Source organism: Ochotona princeps, chromosome X (assembly GCF_030435755.1).
Source record: "Ochotona princeps isolate mOchPri1 chromosome X, mOchPri1.hap1, whole genome shotgun sequence".
NCBI classification, from domain to species: Eukaryota; Metazoa; Chordata; class Mammalia; order Lagomorpha; family Ochotonidae; genus Ochotona; species Ochotona princeps.
The window spans coordinates 5804055-5825883 of NC_080865.1; the positions used below are offsets into that span (position 1 = coordinate 5804055).

Genomic DNA, 21829 nt, shown 5'->3' on the forward strand with positions numbered 1-21829 from the left:
TCTTGTTATCAGAGTGTGTTTTGGGTTCCAACTTTGCTTCTGATCAACCCTCCTGATAATGCGCCTCCTGGGAAACAGGCAGGTGATGGCGCAAGCACCTGAGTTCTCACCACTCACATGGCGGGGTGGAGACTTGGATAGAGTTTCAGGCTCCTCTCCGAGCCGTGGCTATTGTGGACATTTGGGCTATGAGCCAGCAGGTGGAAGATGTGTGTGTGTGTCTCACTGTCTACCTCATTTCTGCATTTCAAACAGATTTGTTTTTATTTTAGTGTTTTTTTTTAAAGATCTGTTTATTTGAAAGTCAGAATTAAAGAGAGAAATCTTCCATCCACTGGTATTTTTGTTTAAGATTAATTTTTTTTAATACAAAGTCAGATATACAGAGAGCAGGAGACACAGAGAGGAAGATCTTCCATCTGATGATTCACTCCCCAAGTAAGCGCAACAGCCGGTGCTGTGCCGATCCAAAGCTAGGAACCCAGAACTTCCTCCAAGTCTCCCATGCGGGTGCAGGGTCCCAAGGCTTTGGGCCGTCCTCGACTGCTTTCCCAGGCCACAAGCAGGGAGCTGGATGGGAAGTGGAGCAGCCGGGATTAGAACCATTGCCCATATAGGATCCCGGGGCTTTCAAGGCGAGGACTTTAGCCGCTAGGCCACAGCGCCAGGCCCCTCCTTTATTATTATTACCTAAATAATAAAATGCAGTGGTTACTTACATGACATTTACATTGTGTTCAACATCATACAATAATTTGGAGAAAATTTAAAGGATATGGGAGGATGTGTGAGCAAACACTGCACCATATTTTATTATGGACTTAAGCCAACTTCAGTGAATTTTGATGCGTTTGGGACCCTAGGACCAAGTCCTCTATAACTACTAGACAGCTGTATGAGAGTTTTCAGTCAATATCAGCTGTATTTTCTGTGTCTCAAAACTTTTAGTAAAATATGATTCTGTTGATGTGGCATTTAATTATTATAAGATTGACAATATTCATTTGCTATTGGGCCTGGCATGATGGCTCAGTGACTAAGTACTCACATTACAAGTGCCAGAATACCATATAGGCACCCATTCGTATCCTGGCTGCTCCACTTCTCATCCAACTCCCTGGTTGTGGCCTGGGAAAGTAGTGGAGGACAATCCGAAGCCTTGGGACCCTATACCCACGTGGGAGATCCAAAAGAAACTCCTAGCTTCGGATCAAGCTCATCTCTGGCCAATGTAGCCACTTGGGGAATGTACTAACAGATGGAACATTTTTTTCTCTTTCTCTCCTTCTCTGCATAAATCTGATCTGCCTTTCCAATAAAAATAAATAAATATTCTAAAAATATATATTTATTTTTATTGGAAAGGCAGATACACAAAGAGGTGGAGAGACAGAAAGGAAGGTCCTCCATCTGATGGTTCACTCCCCAAGTGGCCACAATGGCTGGAGCTGAGTCAATCTGATGGCAGGAGCCCTGAACCTCTTCCAGGTCTCCCACGTGGGTGCAGGGTCCCAAGGCTTTGGGCCATTCTCGGCTGCTTTCCCAGGCCACAAGCAGGGAGCTGGATGGGAAGCGAGGCTGCCAGGATTAGAACCGGTGCCCATATGGGATCCTGGTGCGTTCAAGATGAGGACTTTAGCCGCTGGGCCATTACGCCGGGCCCAAAAAGATTTCTTAAAAATTTTCTTGATATGTGTTTCTTAGTTGCAGTATAACTTCCTCGTGAGCTTTATATGAGTGTCCGTTTATTTCACTGTACACTCATCAGCATTCAGTATTGTTTCACTCTTCAGTTTTTGAATATTTTCTAATTTTACAGGCAGAAGAAAGGTCTTCTCTTCATATCTTTTTTCCATTTTAGTGTAATTTTTATTGATGAAATATCAGTTTGCATTCATATCGTTAGTTTCATTATTGTTTGACATAAGTGAGTAGGTGTGGCGCTTGCGTGTGTGCCATAGTAAATGTGAAGACAATGCAGTTTGACGGGCCTGGTGAGCAAAGTGTCACCAATTTTACAGACAAAGAGAACTTGAAGCAGGAGCAGTCATGAAGACAACATTCCTAGAAAGAGGCTGTTTCCCTTCTAGGAGGGTAGCAAGCGTCTTTGCCATCATCTCAGGGGACAGCATGGGCAGAAGCCACTGGTGTGCTCGTATGTCAATAGGGAAGTGTAGCATGCTCAGGCTGAACTAGGATAGCCGGCAGAAGAGGAGTACCAGCAAATGTGGTCAGTAAAAATACAGGTTGGCAGGGCCCCACGCGGTAGCAAAGCAGCAAAAGTCCTTGCCTTGCGCACACTGGGATCCCATGTGGGCACAGGTTCGCTTCCCAGCAGCCCCGCTCCTGGCTCCTGCCTTCAGCTCAGCTCAACTCTGGCCATTGCAGCCACTTGGGGAGTGAATCAACCAATGGAGGCTCTTCCTCTCTGTCTCTTCCCCTCTCTGTATATCTGACTTTCCGATAAAAATAAATAAATCTTTAAAAAAATAATACAGAACAGCTATCCCTTATTTGTAATGTGTGGAACCAGAATATTTTTGAATTCCATTTTTTTTTTTTTTGTTTGCTTGCATTTGGAACATTCCCATGTACCTAATATGACAGCCTGGGGATGGGACTCAAGTGTAAATAGAGAATTTATGTTCCTTTTTTTTTTTTTTAAAGATTTGTTTTTATTACAAAGTCAGATATACAGAGAGGAGGAGAGACAGAGAGGAAGATCTTCCGTCCGATGTTTCACTCCCCAAGTGAGCCGCAATGGGCCGGTGCTGTGCCGATCCAATGCCGGGAACCAGGAACCTCCTCCAGGTCTCCCACACGGGTGCAGGGTCCCAAAGCTTTGGGCCGTCCTCAACTGCTTTCCCAGGCCACAAGCAGGGAGCTGGATGGGAAGTGGAGCAACTGGGATTAGAACCGGCGCCCATATGGGATCCCAGGGCGTTCAAGGCAAGGACTTTAGTTGCTAGGCCATGCCGCCGGGCCCGGTTATACTCTTTTAAGAAAAGATTTATTTATTTTTATTTGAAAGGGATATTTACAGAGAGAAAGAGAGACAGAGAAAGAGATCATCCATCTGCTGGTTCACTTCCTAAGTGGTCACAGTGGCCAGAACTGGACTTTTCTGAAGTCAGGAGCCAGGAGCTTCTTCTGGGCCACCCCCCCTTGGTGTACAGGAGCTAAAGCACTTAGCCCATCCTCCACTGCTTGTCCAGGCACATTAACAGGGAGCTGGATTGGAAGTGGAGCAGCCAGGTGTCAAACTTACATCTGTATGGGTTGCTTTCTTTCTCTATCTCTGCCTACCTTCCTTCCTTCCTTCCTTCCTTCCTTCCTTCCTTCCTTCCTTCCTTCCTTTTTTCTTACTGGAAAGTCAGATATACAGAGAGGGTGAGAGACAGAGAGGAAGATCTTCCGTCCGATGATTCACTCCCCAAGTGGCCGCAATGGCTAGAGCTGAGCCGATCCAAAGCCAGGAGCCTCTTCTGGGTCTCCCATGCAGGTGCAGGGTCCCAAGGCCTTGGGTCATCCCCAACTGCCTTCCCAGGCCACAAGCAGGGAGCTGGATGGGAAGTAGGGCTGCCGGGATTAGAACCGGCGCCCATATGGAATCCCAGGCGTGCAAGGCGGGGACCTTAACCACTACGCTATCGTACCAGGCCTCTTCCTTCCTTTTTCGTACTAGTTTCTGACTAGTAATTTTTCCTTTGTGTTTGTTTCAGATTGAAAAACTGGATGCCCGAGGGATTCAACTTGCTGCTCTCTTCATGAGTGGGGTCGACACAGCTCTGTTTGCCAATGACGCCTGTGGCCAACCAGTGCCTTGGGAGCACTGCTGTCCCTGGATTTACTTCGACGGCAAGCTCTTCCAGAGCAAGCTCATTAAAGCAGGCCGAGAACGCGTGTCCCTGGTTGAGCTCTGTGACGGCCAGGTACTGGCATGCCGGAGGTGGTGGCTAAGGCCCCTCTGTGTTCTGCTGTGGGGACGCATGGCAAGGAGGGGAGGGGGCAAAGACAGGAGGGACAGGCGGGGAGCCTGCAGTCTGAATATATGTTATAAAATTGTGATGTCAGAAAAAGTTATGATGAGCTGAGAGTCTTCGTATGCCCCTCTGTTTTTTGTGGTATAGATTTTTTTCCTCATGGACTACTCAGATATACTCATATGCCTCTCCTCCTAGTTTGGGGATTTTATTTCGCTTATTTACGAAAAAAAAAAAAAAACACTGTGAAGTCACTTTGGCATTGATGCTGTTGTCACTAAAGGGACTGTGTTTAGGAGTGGAAGGCACTAGTGAAAAGCACAGGTGGAGTAGAGGCTGACTGGTTGGCAGGGCAACCTTGCGGAAGGTGAAGGAAGGCAAGGGAAAGGAACCTACCTCATTCCTTTACCCATTTGGCGGCAGTGCATTGAGGGACCAGGACAGGGGTCGGCAAAATACCCAGCCTGCCCCCGCTTTTGTTTTTTAAATAGTGCTCATCCTGTACTTGTTAAAGAAAAAAAAAAGCTTTATTGGAACCCAGCTATATTCATTTTCACTTACACTGCTTTCATGCTATAATGGCAGAGACAACATGGCCCCTAAAACCTAAAATATTTACTATTTACTATCTCACCCTTTTCAGAAGAAGTTTGCTGACCTCTGGACTAGAGGTATGGACTTACCCTGGACAGAGCCCAGGGTCTTCAATCCTGGGTATGGGGAAAATGGTTAAAAGGCTTTGTGCACTTCAAGATCTCTTCCACTTTATCTTTCTCTCTCTTTCTCTTGCAAGTCTTTTACCTCTTGCATTAAAAGAATGACTTAGTCCATTGCTGACCATGTACTAGATCACCAATAAGTCCTTATTGTTACAAGGGCCTGAAGCGTGGGAGAGGGGCAATAAAATTGCAGTTGCTGTTATTTTGTTCCTCGTTTGAAGGCTGACCTGGCAACCAAAGTGGAAAAGATGAGACAGAGTATCCTTGAAGGAGTCAACATGAACCATCCACCACCTTCGGCTCTACTTCCGTCACCTACTCTTGTGCCTCCTATGATGCCCCCTCTCTACCCTGTTTCACTTTATTCCCGAGCTATGGGCTCAATGCCACCTCACGCTCAGGGAAGGAGCCGAGGCTTTGCAGGTCAGTACCTCAGAATGAGCTATTTGTCATCCTCAGTTTCTTTTATAATAACCCATGCAGTCATTCTTGCCAAGTATCATATAGCAGTTTCACATGTGTCTTATCTCGCTTACTTTCCATTCTGGGTTGTGGCAGACAAATGAACAGCTTACCAGCATGGAGGGTGGAGAATAAAGCTCATTGGATTCCCAGTCCTCTATCTGTGGAGGTCTTTGGCCCGAGGAATTTGCTTCTCACCAACCATACTCAGGCAACCCCTGATGCGGAAACCAGGAGTGACTTTATTAATATCTATGACTCATATGAACGGTATCTTCATGGCTGCTCTTAATATATTCATCCTCTGTAGGCAGATGCACACAGGAACTTGCAAGAAGAACAACAAGAATTGATGGCCAGCGTCGATAGCTCCTTGTGCCCATTTCCACTCTGGGGGTAGATCTGACATGTTCCCCTTTCCTTCAACTTCCAGATTCGTGGAGAGAAAAAAGTCATCATATATGCCCCTCAAAGGGTTGCAGTTTAGTAGGGAAAATAAACATGCATGCCTAAATGCATATACCTGTATGAGGGGTCTTCAAAAATTTCATGGAAAATGCCTTTGTAAAAAAAAAGAAAAAACTACACAACTATACATGGCTTTCCAAAAGATTGTTCACCAAACTTAACTTCTTAATTCCATTTTTCCACAGACTTTCTGAAGTACCCCTGTATATGCATACACCCATACATATGTATTAACTGTGGGGACACCTGAAGTGCCACTTATGGATGACTAGACAGTCATGTTTAGGTAACTCAGACACTGAACCTGAAAATTCAACCAACCTGTCCCTGGTGAAACACGATATGTTAGTAGGGAATTTTAACATGAAATAGCAGGAGTCTGTGATCAGGTAAGAGTATGACAGCTGTGAGTGAATGTGTCTGTTGTCTATTATTGCTTGCTTTAGAAACTACAAAGCTGGACTTTGAAGGTAATCTCTTAGGGTCACAAAAAGTCAATGTGGCTGTGATGTTCCAGGCTGGGCTTAGATAAGCAACAGGAAAATCTGCTCTGGCAGCTCCCTTGTCAATCAGGTCATGACAAAGTCTCATCGGCCCTGGAGCCAGGCAGCTGCCCCTTTTGGGGTAACTCTACAGACCTCTGCTTCTTTGAGTGTTTTCTTTCCCTGCATCTCAAAAAGCAGGCTTAAGGTCAAGTGCTCAGGCAGGGCTCACACTCTTGTCCCAGCCACCAGTGATGTTTGATTTCCAGGTACTGGTGGCTCACAGGATCTTTCTTGCCTGCCTCCAGGAAAGCCGTGCTAACAGCCCCAAATGCAGATCTCCTGTCCCTCTTAGGAATACTTCCTTGTTTCCTGAACTCTCAATTTTACATAAACCAAGCATTGTTTACATGCTCAATGGCCTGATGCTGGTTAACATTTGATTTCTTTCCATCAACTAACATTAAAAGCCTACTAGAATTCTTCTGTGTGCTGTGAGGACTCACTTCTATTCCAAATTATGTAACTCAAGCATTCTTTTGAGTTTATACATGCAGAGTTGGGATTTCGTCTGGTTTCAAGAGAGATTGTTTTGAATTCTTTCTGGCCTTCAAATGTTGTTTGATATGCTTGCTTTTCAGTGATAAATGACTGCTAGTTTAGTTCCATTATCTTCAATTTAATTTGGTGTCCAACTGATTGTACAGTGTGTGTAGGGATATGTGTTTATGCCAATGTGGTTTTGGCCTGTAATTTTCTAAGACACTTGAATCTGTGAGCAAATATTAAATTGCTACTGTATGTCAGGCCCTGCAATTGAGAAATGAATAATCCACACCCACTTGCTAAAGTGAACGTGTACAGATCTTCAACCCCTAGCCCTGCGTTTGCTGTCATTGTGACCCCTCACTGTTAACACAGTCTTTTCATCAAAGAGACATGGAAACATGAAGAGTAAGTGGGCTCTAGGATCCCTTGTTCTCACGTCTTGTCCTGTATTCCACTTTGCATTCATAACTGACTTTCTTCCTTTCTCACCAGGTCTCCATCCCATCCCAACCCAAGGAGGAAAACTGGAGATTGCCGGGATGGTGGTGGGCCAATGGGCTGGCAGCAGATCCTCCAGGGGCCGAGGATCCTTTGGCATGCAAGTGGTGTCTGTTGGTGGGCCAGGAAGGGGGTACGTATTCACATAGAGTGCTCTGAGCTAGTGCCAGTCAGGGAGTCCTTGGGGAAATGGCCCAGCTGTTGAATCCTTTTATTAAGGTAGGAGGCATTTGATGACTTCCCACTTTGAAAACTAGTTTTACATCTAGTTTAACAAACATACAATGAATAAATTTCCTGTTACTGAAAATGAGCTTTTGCCCTGTAGGAGGACCTGAGTTGTAGAACAATGCAATGTAATGTAAAAATGATAGAGATTAGGAGCTTGGCAGTGATAACATTGCCGGGGTGAGGGAATAGGGAGGTGGAAAAGTGGAAATGGGGGTGGTTGGTGTCTTAACTCTAGGAGGTCAAATTTAGAGGCGATGAACAGTTGAAGGGGACTGCAGACTCTTTATTTCTCATGATCACTTTTTCTCTGTCTCGCTCAAGGCATGGAAAAGAACAGACTGGTAGAGGAATCAAAGGACACAAAAGGAACAAACAAGTAAGCCCCGTCTTTTGACATGTTCTAGCTTCTGTTTGCTATCCCTTGCATTTTCTTTCTTTTTTTAAAGTTGTTTACATTTGTTTTTATTTGAAAGAGCTACAGAAAGACACACAGAGAGAGAGAGAGAGAGAGAGAGAGAGATTCCATCTGATGGTTCACTCCCCAAATGGTCACAATGGCAGGAGCTGAGCTGACCCAAAGCCAGGATCCAGGAGCTTCTTCCAGGTCTCCCATGTGGGTGCAGGGTCCCAAGGACTTGGACCATCCTCCACTGCTTTCCTAGGTGTATTAGCAGGGATCTGGATAGAAAGTGGAGCTTTCATTACTTGAACTGGCTTCCATAAGGGATGCCAGCAATGTAGGTGGAAGATTAGTCTAGTGTGCCACTGTGCCAGCCCCCGACACCTGCATTTTCAACCAGATTCCAAGAGATCAGCTGAGATGTGGAAACCTGAGCTGCTCAGGGAGCTTTCATTCCTTCTCCAAGTGTTGGATTTCATTGCCCTGCTCTTCAGTCATCTAGTAAGGATTAGCCTGCCCAGAACTCTTTCCATAGAGCTGTAAGTTTCATTTTTTTCCCTGAGTGAAGTCATAAGATAGAAACCAGGCATTTGTCCTGAGGCCTTGTGTCTAACATACTTTGTGTTGCATACAGCCAGAAGAGGGCCCACATGAAGCCCGAGGGGCCAGCAGAGGTGCTTGCAGCATTTGGGCCCTGGCCTTTACCGAGCATGGAGAGGAGGGGAGAATGTTGCTGCTCTGCTGTTGCTTTTTTACTTCATTTATATTTTTTGGCATGTAAAATTGTGACTTCTTTGAGGAGCAGACATAGAGACAGAGAGAGAAAAAGCTCCCATTCTCTGATTCACTTCCTGAATGCTGAAGAGCTGGGAACTCCAATCAGATCTTCCCCACGAGTGACAGTGACCCAGTACTGGGGTCATCACCTGCTACCTCCAGCATGCACATTAACACATTAGTGGGAAACTAAGATCAGAAGCAGAGCTGGGCATCAAACCTAGGTATTCTAAAATGGGAAGCAGGCATCCTAAATGGCATCTTGACTGCTATGACAAATACCCACCCCTGCTTGTTCTTCTTTTTTTTTTTTTTTTTTAAGATTTATTTATTTTTGGGCCTGGCACGATGGCCTAGCAACTAAAGTCCTCGCCTTGAACGTGCCAGGATCCCGTATGGGCACCGGTTCTAATCCCAGTTGCTCCACTTCCCATCCAGCTCCCTGCTTGTGGCCTGGGAAAGCAGTCAAGGACGGCCCAAAGCCTTGGGACCCTGCACCCGTGTGGGAGACCTGGAGGAGGTTCCTGGTTCCTGGCTTTGGATCGGCATGGCACCAGCCATTGTGCACACTTGGGGGGAGTAGTGAATCATCGGACGGAAGATCTTCCTCTCTGTCTCGCCTCCTCTCTGTATATCTGACTTTGTAATAAAAATAAATACATCTTTTAAAGAAAAGGAACATAAATTCTCTATTTACACTTGAGTCCCATCCCCAGGCTGTCATATTAGGTATATGGGAATGTTCCAAATGCAAGCAAACAAAAAAAAATTGAAATCCAAAAATATTCTGGTTCCACACATTACAAATAAGGGATAGCCATTCTGTATTATTTTTTTAAAGATTTATTTATTTTTATCGGAAAGTCAGCTATACAGAGAGGAGGAGAGACAGAGAGGAAGATCGGATCCCATCATGTTCCAAGGCGAGGACTTTAGCCGCTAGGCCACTGCACTAGGCCCCTTGCTTGTTCTTAAATCAGGAAGGTCTTAAATTTTCTTTATGGTCTTCATTAGATAGCCTGCTCCTTCCCCAAATATAAACTCTGAGGATCTATTCTTGTAGTGGGCCATGATCTTATAGTGGACTAAGACTGCTGGGTCCCTCCTACTACAACAGCTTTCATTTCTTGGGCGTGTAGCTTATACCAAGCCCTGTCTACTAGACATTTCTAATCCTAGGCAGTTTTGACATCAGTTTTCAGTCTTCACTGTTCTCCTGCATACAGTCAGCCCTTACTTCCTCCATATTAACCTCTGCTATCTACTGTTTTCTCAAAGACTACCAATTAGCTTTAAGGTTGTTTAGAGCCCAAAATGAAAGCAGAATACTAGCTCCCCTACCCACAGCATTTTATAATGTGCTCCAGAGCTAGAAAGCAGTGATGATAGGATCTTTTCCAAAACTCTCAAGCTCTTTCTAGAAACTGCTCAGGTTAGGTAACAGGACTGTGCCTACAGGGCAATCCCCACATGATCTCCCCTAAAAGGCGTAGTCTTGGTAAGTGCGTAATTCAAGATATGATCATCAGGCATACAGTCTGAAAATGCTGATATTTTTGGCATAACTAACAGTAGATCCATCTTTCAGTGGTTGATTCCACTCCCGAAGACTATAGAAATATCTTTGCGAATTAGGCTAGGGGAAGGGAGAATGAGGGAAGTGATTAAGTTCTGATTTACAATCAAAAATAATTATTGTGATATATTGTACATGTCCTCTTTGCCATTTGCTGTCACAAAAACATGAGCTCGTGGATGCCATATAAATGCCCTAAGAGGTATTTAGTGCTTTCCATTTCCTTTTTTTAAGATTTATTTATTTGTATTTGAAAGGCAGATTTACAGAGATAAAGAGAGATACAAGGATCTTCCATTTGCTGATTCACTCCCCAGATAGCCACAACAGCTGGAATGGAGCTGAGCTGATCAGAACCCAGGAACCAGAAGCTGCTTCTGGACCTCCCAGGTGCAGGGGTCCAAGGACTTGAGCCATCTCCACTGCTTTCCCAGGCCATATTCATGGAGCCAGAAGGGAGGTGGAGCAGCTGGGACATGAACTGGTGCCCATGTGGGATGCCAGTGCCACAGGTGGGGAATTAGCGTGCTATACCACTGCACTGGCCCCTATCCATTTTCAAAAGGAGGAAACTGAGGGTCAGAAGAGTAAAGTATGTTGCCCCAGAATGTCCAAGAAGTCAATACCAGAGTTAACATTCTAGCCTGAGCTAATTCCAAAGGCCAGTTGTGAGCTAATTGCAAGACAGTATAAAAACTCTTTCAATTGTTGGAGACTAAAGTGGGCCTGGCTGCTCCTACCCATGGTTTGTTAGAGCTTTCTCTCTCTAAGGGCAAGTTTTGAGGTGGCACATTGTAACAGAAGCTTTCTTGGGGCCTGGAATCAGAACAGTGATGCTAGCCAGGCATGACTCAGTTGTTATAGTGTGTCAGACACTCTGGGCATATCCAAGTGTCTTCTATGCAGGGTCTCATTGAATCCTTGCCATAACCTGTGAAGCAGGCACTGTGGTCCTGTCTTCCTGAGCTTACTTCTACCCCCCACTGGAATTCTATATATGCTCACATTCGTACTTAAACCATTTATTTGCAGTGTTTTGATTTCATTGATGGCTCCCATTGTTTTTTGTTTTTTTTTTTTTTTTTGTAAAGATTTATTTATTTTGCCCGGCAGCGTGGCCTAGTGGCTAAAGTCCTCGCCTTGAACACCCTGGAATCCCATATAGGCGCCGGTTCTAATCCCGGCAGCTCCACTTCCCATCCAGCTCCCTGCTTGTGGCCTGGGAAAGCAGTCGAGGACGGCCCAAAGCTTTGGAGCGCTGCACCCACGTGGGGGACCTGGAAGAAGTTCCTGGTTCCCAGCTTCGGATCGGTGCAGCACTGGCCGTTGCAGTCACTTGGGGAGTGAATCATCGGATGGAAGATCTTACCCTCTCTCTCCTCCTCTCTGTATATCTGACTTTGTAATAAAAAATAAATAAATCTTTAAAAAAAAGATTTTTAAAAAAAATTTTTTTAAAAAAAAGATTTATTTATTTTTATTACAAAGTCAGATATACAGAGAGGAGGAGAGCTAGAAATATCTGGTCTGATGATTCATTCCCCAAGTGGCCGCAACGGCTGGTGCTGCGCCGATTAGAAGCCAGGAGCCAGGAAACTCTTCCAGGTCTCCCACACGGGTGCAGGGTCCCAAAGCATTGGGCCATCCTCAACTGCTTTCCCAGGCCACTAGCAGGGAGCTGGATGGGAAGTGGAGCAGCTGGGATTAGAACTGGTGCCCATATGGGATCCTGGCACGTTCAAGGCAAGGACTTTAGTTGCTAGGCCATTGCACCAGGCCCGATGGCTCCCTTTGGAATTGGGTGGCATATTCCATCCCCGTGTGGCATTTTAATGCTTCCATCTGATTGTTGGGTTTTTGGGCAGCGTTTCATAGTGACCGCCGTATTTTTTTTTACAGACTTTGTGGAGCCAAATGATTTAGCTGTGAATCTAGTTTTGCCATTATTGACCAAAATTTAAAAGGTATTAGATTTCTACTATGAATTGTACCTTAGTAAAAATAATAAGCCTAGGAAGTCAAACAGGCTAGGATGTAATCTAGGCACGTCAGTGACCTTAGGCAAGCCACCTTTCTTGTCATTTTAATGCTTTTAAAACAAATGTGTTTACTTTTATTTGAAAGGCAGATTTTACAGAGAGAGAAGGAGAGACAGAGAATGACAGCTTCCATCCCCTGGCTCACCCTCCATATGTCCACAATGGCCAGAGCTGAGCCAATGTGAAGCCAAAAGTTCCTTTTGGATCTCCCACGTGGGGAGACAGGAGCTTCTTCTAGGTCTCCCACGTGAGTGGAGGGGCCCAAGGACTTGACCCGTCCTCTGCTTTCCCAACTAATAAGCAGAAAGCTGCATTAGAAGTCGAGCAGCTGGGACTCCAACCACTGCCTACATGGAAAGCCAGCACCAGAGACAAAGGGCTAGCCTACTGTGCCATGGCACTGGCCCCTTAAATGCTTTGTAAAATTTGGGGGGGGCGGGGGACAGACAAGGTAAGAGAAGGTGAGTACTGGTTCACTCCCCAAAACAGCCCCAACTGGATTGAGCACCAAAGCCAAGAGCTGTGTATTCAGTTCAGGTCTCCCATGTGAGTAGCAGGAAGTTCATTCACTTGAACCCACATCATTGCTTCCCAGGATCTGCATTAGCAAGAATCTGGAAGTAAGGAGTGGGGCTGGTTATAGAACTCCAGTACTCCAGTATTTGACTGTGGGTATGTTAACCACCCTCTAAATCACTCACCTGAACACTCACCCAGTTTTACTTTTTGAGTGAGCCTCTGTTGTCTTATCTATAAAATAACCAACAGAGTCTGTAGCCACTCTCAGCAGCAATCAGAAGCCATTGTTATCATTAGTGTTCATTTAGAGCCAGCACTATATTGCAAGGCAATAATGCAGTTCATGTGATTGTTGTTAGTTATAAAAGATTCTGTGGACTATTTTTTTTTTAGATTTATTCATTTTATTACAGCCAGATATACACAGAGGAGGAGAGACAGAGAGGAAGATCTTCCGTCCGATGATTCACTCCCCAAATGAGACGCAACAGCTGGTGCGCGCCGATCCGAAGCCGGGAACCTGGAACCTCTTCCAGGTCTCCCACGCGGGTGCAGTGTCCCAATGCATTGGGCCGTCCTCGACTGCTTTCCCAGGCCACAAGTAGGGAGCTGGATGGAAAGTGGAGCTGCCGGGATTAGAACCGGCGACCATATGGGATCCCGGGGCTTTCAAGGCGAGGACTTTAGCTGCTAGGCCACGCCGTCAGGCCCGATTCTATGGACTATTAAACAGCTCCTCCTCATTTGTTTTTGTGGGGTTTTTTGGTTTGTTTGTTTTTTCATTCATTCAGTTGTCAGCACTGGGCAGTATTAAAAAGCAATGCAGGAGACAAGCTAGTCATGAAGGAAAGAGAGGATTATTGGGCTGATGGTTCTGGGGGAGGAGGCCCATGGGGTGGGTATCTGCTGAAGTGGCAGGTGTCAATGATACCATGTGTCAAACACGTGTAATTGGATTCAGTTCCAACCTTCTTAGTATCATTGACTTATGAATTTGGGATTTGATATTCTGCATGAATTCTGGAACCAAATCATGTCTAGCCATAGCAGCAGACACTAGACTTTGGAAGCTGAGTGAGCCAGGGTAGAATCGAATTCCTGCTACTTCCTGTATGGGTGTCCTTGGGCAAGTGACTTCAGTCTTCCCAAGCCTTAGAGTCCTTTTCCATAGGATGAGGGCATCATAACATGTGCCATTTAGGTTCCCTAGGAGTACTAGAAAAATGTGTCACAAAGCTCTGTAAGCAGTAACTGTGTCATTATTTGTATGGTCATTGCCATGGAATTCTGGTCAAGTCTCAGGATGAGGTCCAAATGCACTAGGTGTCAGCAAGCTTTGACCTTTCTGATAGTTTTGCAGAACAGAAGCAACTTTTCTCAGTTAGCTTTCAACCATGCTGGAGACAGGTTTTGAAATGTTACATTCACACAGCATCTCTGAATCTCTGTTTTTGACAGGGCTCTACAGATGGAGTCTCTAAACCCCTGGAGCTTCATCCAGGGCGGCCACGCTTACAGTTAAATGGGAATGATGGCACATTGATCAAGGAAGAAAAGAGTGATCGTCTTCCTGCTCCGTCACAATGTGCCTTATCCAGAGACCGCAACATGTGTAGTAGTGGAAACCGCTGCCTCCCCGGGAAGAATGGGGAGAAGAGCCACTTACAAGAGCAAAAGCTGGAAACTCTGGCACAGCAGAAAGAGGAGTGACGACCCGAAGATGGCTTCACCTGATTAGGAAGAGGGGAAAACCTGTACTTTTCTGATTCTAGGCCTAAACTAGAGGAGGCTGTAAATGTTTACCCTGGGTTTCCCACTGCATTTGGATGAGCTGTCCTGCTGCAACCATATTGTCTCTCTTTTGCTGGGCTTCCAGGCTTAGAATGAGGGGGAAGTTCTGGTAAAAGATGAGTGGCAGCAACAGGGATAGTTCCTATTCTCCAATTGAATGTGTAGTGCCAGTATTTTCATTATCTCCCCCTCTGGGAGCCTGTGAAGGCAATAGTGGTCAGCAATTGGATGTGGTCATGCAAGCTACTAGAGCAAAATCCCAGCCTTGGTTTTCTGAATATTTACCAGGATCCTCAGCTACAGAGCTCCATGGTCATTGGATGGGGTTTTGGGGACAGCTGTCTGTGGCTTCTTGCCATAGAATCATTATCATCTGCCTCTTCTTTCCCCTCCCAACATATTCACCCCATAATTTTATACCACCACCTCTAGCTCTGGCCTACCAATCAGATTGGTAGATGTTTTCAAAGAAGTGACGCAGTGTTGGTTATTTTATTTTAGTTTTTTGTCTTATACACTTTAAAAATAACTACCAATGGCCTTTGTATTGGGAGATTCAACTGAGTCGGAAAAGTGCCGGGCAGATTTTTCCTGCCTTTCAACCACTTCTCGCTGCCCACACCCAGAAAGGGTGGTAATCGATACAATGAAATTGAGTATGAAAGGGACTCAAAAAGATTGTGTGTGTGTGTGTGTGTGTGTGTGTGTAGATGTGTGTTTGAGTGTGTGGGAGTGGATGTTTGAATGGGTGGTTGAATGGGTGGGTGTACATATGAATGAGTGTATATGTGTACACGTACCCTTTATATAAAGAGACAGATCTATTTATCTATACATATTTTATATATATATATAAGTGTGTTTGTGTGTATATACATATACATGTATATGTATACGCATGCATACATGCATACATGGTGATGTCCCAAAAGATTTACTGAATTTCCCAGAATTGTTTCCACTGCTATGGAGTGGTGGGTTTCAAAAGACCACACTTTAAATCTGAACTCCTTACTAAGTCACAGCCCATCACAGTTATGAGAACATGGGCTTTTTCTAAATCAGACAAAAAAAAAAGTACTTTCCAGAGATTGCCTGTTCAGAACAACACACACCTGGGTCGCTACCAGCTGAATCTTGAACAGAGCCCTCACATCCCATATGGTGAAAATAAGAAGTTGGAATGGGATTGGGAAGAGTTGTGCAATTCCTTCTGAAGGTTTGGAGAGCACAAGGGGGTGGGAGGCAATTACCATTTGAAAGGGCTTTCAGCCAATTTGGAGAAAAATCTCTTCTGAAACTCCAGAGTCAATTTGACTAGGGATTACTTGACATGAATCCCTGAAGGAGAGAGGCCTAGCACTGGAAAGATACGAGGTAGGGAAGTGTGAGGCAACTGACAAATTTGATTTTACATGCCTAGATTATTTCATTTGTTCATTGACATTTTGACTACTGGATCTTTTCATTTGCTTTGCAAGGAAGACTTCAGAGGACTCTAGCCTGGGCCTTGAGAAGTATTCTGTTCAAGATCCTGAGTACCGTTTGGTGGCCAGGATGTGCCCAGGATAAAGAGGCTGTTCCTCCTTGCTGGAGATGATCTTGAGACAACCTTGCATTTCCAACTTCCCTCCTTGATAAATTATGAGGGATGAAAACATGGCTAGCAACAAATTAGCATTATGTCTACATTCAGAGATTGAGGCTGGCAGCCTCACACACCTCCTTTTGGGCTTTGTGATATTCTTGCCCATAAAGTACCATTTCTACAGGAATACAACTAACTAGACTTGTAGCAGGTTCTCTCTTTTGGAAAAACTCCATGCACATTAACCCTCCACAGGTCCTTGTGATGATTTTGTTTTCCCCAGACAACCAGAAGACTGTGTGCTCACTGCCCACTGGCAATGACCATGTCATAAGAACTTGAAAGAGTCAGACTGTTTCATTCCAAGTCTGTTCCAGTTTATAAGAACCCATAGTTTGTAGGGGCAGGGAACTCTGGAATGCCTTGCCCCATGTCCAGATCATTCTTCCATAAACCTATATATGACAAGCATGTCCACCTAGCCAGCTATTAGCAGGGACAGAGTTACAGAAAAATAGCCTGTTTGGAATCATCTCCCCTGATTTGGTTCCCCTTCTCTTGGACCTGCTTACCTTTCACATCTTCAAGGCTAGGACTTCTGTATCCAGCAAGGGAGGGAATTAGTAACTAATTTAGATGGCTTGAAATTTTCTTTCTGGAGCGCGGAGGGCTCCAGAGGGCTTTGAAGCTCTACAAATAACCAGAACCACTAAGCTGTGATTGATAAATATCATGTGTATATATCCAGTCTCTAATAGGGAAGTATGTGGAGTTAAGTGGTAACATTGGTTTGCTTCCTGTTTCTGTGCATTGTGACTCTGATACACTCAAATGACAGTATTATTAACTCTCGCGATGGTAAAAAGATGTTTTGTAGGTATTCACTGCGAGAGGTAAAATTGCTGCTTTGACAGGGATTATTCCAGTTTGCCAAAAGGCTTGCTTTTCTCCCTTCTGCACAAACTCTACCTTCCTCCAGCCTGGCCCAGGGTGAAACAAGTTGACTCGCTTTCAACCTTGATTTCTTGTTCTGAGTCAACATTTTAGGTTTGGAAGGTTTTAAGAGAGAACCTTAAAGGGCCGCATTTCTAGATTTTCATTTATCTGCCAAAAATATACAACTTTAAAAGCCAGCAAAACTAAGGTTCCTCACTGGGAGATGAACTTTGCCTAATTGGAGAAGCCATCAGGGAAGGTGGAGCCATGATCTCTGCTGTTCCACTTGAGGAGCCTGGCATCCTTCACTGGAGGTCCCATTTCTGACTGTGAAGTGGCCTCTCTCGATCAAAGTCATGTGGGAACACATAGAGGTGACCCCTTTCCTTTGGAGGGTCACAAGCAAAAACACCCTGGTTGTGCATAGCTGCTGACCCCCAAGGACATACCATTCTTGATTTCTGTTGGTGTATCTTGGGGTCGGCCTGTTATTTCTACCCTTATTCAATGGCCAGTCTGATCTGGACCAGGCCTGACAAACTTCTGTTCCCTTGCTTTGTGTTTCTTCTGAGCCAGTAGGACTCTGGGTAGACTTTGAAGCCCAAGAAGTAGTACTTGCTTTGGCTAGGGACATTTGATTTTTTTTTGGTCTCCATCTTGATTTTTCTGGCATTGTTGGCCAAGTCACACTAGCTTTTTTTGTTGTTGTTAGCTCTGGGAAACACACGCTGGAAGAGACATTAGGGAGGGTGATTAAGGTCTGGGGGTGGGAGGGCATCAGTGCTTATGAAGGGGTAGAATGAAAGTGGGAGTAGCAGTTTAGTTATGGTGATTCAGTCCTTTGGAGCCAAGAAGGCCCCTGTGGCATATCAATGCTACCATTTCAACCACTAAGACACCCCCTCCCCATTCCTTTGAAATGGCAATACAAGTAGACCACAGTTGTAAGTAGGTAGTATAATTTTACTAAGGTTTAAACATTATACTTGTTCCCTTCCTGTTGCATATTTCCTAAATATGCTTAGGATTGGGGGTTGCGGGGAGGTGGGTAGTTTTCACGGTTCCATTGTGTGTCACTCTCTTTTTCTCCCTCCTGTGACTTTGGCATCTTCTCATTTGATTTTCTATTTTCTTTTTCCCTTGCCTTATTGCAATCGTGTGCTGGTCAGGTAGAGAGCTCAGTGCACCCATTCTCCTATTACTGCTAATTATCTTCGATATTGCCAGAGGTTATTTTGGTGTTCTAGGAAAACAATGTCATTTTTTCTGCAAGATCATCTGTTCCAAGTTAAAAAGCAAAATAAAACATCCCCTGTGCTAGGGTGCCCATTTCAGCTTTTGACATTGCCCCTGTACTTTAATAGATGCTCTTTTTGTCCGTGTTGGTAGTAACTAATGACTAGTGAATTTTCATGTAAATGAAGCAAATTAAGTATTTCCAGTTTGATTAATCTCTCATAACCCTGCCAAATCTGATGACTTTATATTACTTCCCAGAAGGCACTTTCCCCCTCCTACCTTTTATTTTCTTCTATTCTATTTTTAGACTAACACATTAGGTAAAGAACTTTAACTACAATGAGTCAGTGATTTTTTTTTTAGTGCTCCCTAATAAGTGATGTTATTGACAAAAGTAAGAAATTCTTTCATTGTTTTTTTTTTCCCTGTGATCCTATCTCCTCTCCTGTGCTCTTGACAGTGTGTTTAGTGGACGGATAATATGTATTTCTCTTCCCCACTCCAAGATTCCAAATTCCCTGCCTTTTTGGCCCACCTCACCACAAAAGCTCCATAGTTCATTAATGTAAGTTTGAATGGATGCTTCTTTGGGGAAACTACAGGAGTCAATGGAAATGTTTCAGAAAGGAAAGAGATCGCCTCAGGAGTTGTTCTGTGATGGAATCTGGTCTGTTGTTCTGTTAATGCTGATGGAAAGAAACTTACAGCGCTTAATAAAAGTTTATTCTTTTAGTAAAAAAAATTGTGAAATAATTTTAGTGTGAAGTGTGATTTCTTGACAGTGTGATTTCTCTGGATCCTTTGGTGCACATGGGGAATAAATGTGTCAATTGCACAAGTGTTGCACAGAGATTTAGGAGTCTGTAGAACAGCATGACAAGAGAATCCTTGAAAACAAGAGCAGATTTTACATCCTGGTTAGCTTCTTCTAAAGGCTCTGTTAACTCCACCATTTCCCAAATGGAACCTACCTTTCTGAAGCCTGCTTCTCTCCACGAGGGACATAACCTGCAATACTCAGTCACACACATCACAAACTGCGCTGACTGGTCCTTAGCCTGTGTGCTGACACGCTCCTCTATGTCTGACATTCATATTCATTCTCTCTCTCTCTTTTTCTTCTATCTCATTTTCTTTCCTTGCTTCCATGCCCCACATGTTTTCAGGACATTTTGCCTTAAAGACAACGTACCCTTTCATGAGGAAAGAGCCCATATCTTTTTGTTATTGTTGTTGCTCCTGAAAGGATTTGTGACACAAGAAAAAGAATCGTTCATTTGCCACATCGCCTTTCAAAGAAACAAATCTAAAAACAAACTAAATAAAATGGGTCTCAAAAACAAAACAACAAAAAAAACCAAACCTTGAGCTCTGAATTACTGTTGGAGATAAGAGGGACAGTTGGAGCAAGGCCTGAAATTCAGACCCCGGCATTCCTGTTACCTTGATACTTCTCTGGAATGGTGTGAACTTGGCCTCGTGTGTAGAGATTGTAAAAGGAAACAGCTGTGCCCAACAGCTGTGAGACTTGGAGGCTTGCTCAAGTTTGTAAACACTTAATCCTGAAATGAAAAATCTGGTATTTACTACTTAGTTTATTTTCTGTAAGATCATTCATATCTGCAGACGTTCTTTCCCACCCCTTTGATCTGGGATCTCAGAGGATTTAGTGGCTGGAAATCTTGGGCATGTGCTCTTTAAAGTGATCATTTATCAGTAGTAGATAATTCTCGTTTTTGCCCTGCACAACATTCCTTCTTTTAGCTGGAAGTACAACCCACTTTTTTTCCTATGAGGAAGCATTGCTGCCTATCTTGGGATGAAGGTTAGGCTGACCTTGAATCCTATGACTTTACCTCCTCCTGCATGGAAATGGAGGGGTGTGTGACCCGAAAAAGGCTACTTGAGCTTTCTCATGTACTTGATTGAGAAAGTGGCAAAGAGTGAAAATGACTATGATCACAAGCATTAGGACTAATGTGAATCCGGAATGCAGTCTTCTGCCTAAATCTTCAAAAACAAGTCTTCATATGAAAAATAGGAGAATTGCATAATCTTTTGGTAAAAGATACACAGAGAGGTATCCCTAAAGTTTATAGCCTCTGTTCAGGATTCAGGCCCTATGCATTCATAATCCCATTCTAGAGGGAAAAAAAGTAAAATGTATCAGGATAAGCTAAGTTTTGCTGCAATACCATCCCCCAAACTCAATAACTTAACAAAGGTATACTCTTCTTTGTTTAATATTTATTTAAAAGAGTTACACAGGGGCAGGTGTGTTGGCTCAACTGGATGATTCTCCACCTACAAGTGCCAGCATCCCCTATGGGCATTGGTTTGTGTTCTGGCTAGTCCACTTCCCTTCCAGCTCCCTGCTTATGGCCTGAGAAAGCACTGGAGGATGGTTCAAAGCCTTGGGAGACGGGAGGAGGACTCTTTGTCCTGGCTTTGGGTTGGCCTGATTCTGGCTGTTGCCATCATATGGGGAGTGAGCCAGCGGGTGGAGGATCTTTCTCTTTCTTTGTCTCTTCTCTCGGTAGAGCTGCATTTCCTATAAAAATAAATAAATCTTTTTTAAAAAAGAACATAAATAAAGAAGTGACCCAGAGAGAAGGAGAATCAGATCTTCCATCTACTGGAACATCCTCCAAATGGCTACAACAGCTGAGGCTGGACCAATCCAAGATCAGGAGCTTCATCCAGGTCTCCCACATGGGTGGCAGGGGCCCCAAACACTTGGGCCATCTTCCACTGCTTTTCCCAGTCCATTAGCAGGGACCTGGATTGAAAGTGGAGCCACTGAAACATGAACTAGTGCCCAAATGGGATGTTGGCATTCCAGGCAGCGACTTTACCCACTGTACCACTGTACCAATCTGAAATGAATACTTTTGTACATGTCTTCTGCACCTGTGTGGCAAACCTGGAAGAAGCTCCTGGCTCCTGGTTTAGGATTGGCTCAGCTCTGGCTGTTTCAGCCATTTGAGGAATGAACCAGTGGATGGAAGATCATTCTCTATATCCCCTCTATAAATCAACTCCCACTAAAAATTTTAAAATTTTTGAAAAAAAATAATAGGGAGTGGAGCTAATAATGCCTACCCTACTTCCCTTAATATATATTTTGGAGAATAACATAATCTAGTGCATGTAAAATATAATACACTGGAAACAACCCAGATGGCCATTGAAAGAGGAATGGATAAACTGTGAGACGTCTACTCAGCCATTAAAAAGAATGAAATCCAGGCCCAGCGTGGTGGCCTAGTGGCTAAAGTCCTTGCCTTGAACATGCTCAGGATCCCATATGGGTGCCGGTTCTACTCCCGGCAGCACCGCTTCCCATCCAGCTCCCTGCTTGTGGCCTGGGAAAGCAGTCAAGGACGGCCCAAAGCCTTGGGATCCTGCACCCGCGTGGGAGACCTGGAGGAAGTTCCTGGTTCCTGGCTTCAGACCAGCGCAGCACCGGCTATTGTGGCAACTTGGGGAGTGAATCATCGGAGGGAAGATCTTCCCCTCTGTCTCTCCTCCTCTCTGTATATCTGATTTTGCAATACAAATAAATAAATCTT

General features: G+C 44.4%; 1 protein-coding gene across 2 annotated transcripts in view; it reads left to right on the plus strand.

Annotated features, from left to right (window-relative positions):
• FAM120C (family with sequence similarity 120 member C) overlaps window positions 1-19004 on the plus strand; it is a 109888-nt gene extending 90884 nt beyond the window's left edge. The window contains exons 12-16 of one of the 2 annotated variants that reach the window (XM_004598304.4): window positions 3723-3932; window positions 4924-5125; window positions 7156-7294; window positions 7714-7768; window positions 14162-19004. In XM_004598304.4, coding sequence (XP_004598361.2) covers window positions 3723-3932; window positions 4924-5125; window positions 7156-7294; window positions 7714-7768; window positions 14162-14413 — 858 coding nt within the window. In that variant the 3' untranslated portion in view covers window positions 14414-19004. Of the gene's footprint in view, window positions 1-3722; window positions 3933-4626; window positions 4844-4923; window positions 5126-7155; window positions 7295-7713; window positions 7769-14161 lie in introns of those variants that run through there. The other variant, XM_058658436.1, reaches the window with a different exon arrangement.
• The last annotated feature ends 2825 nt before the right edge of the window (window positions 19005-21829 follow it).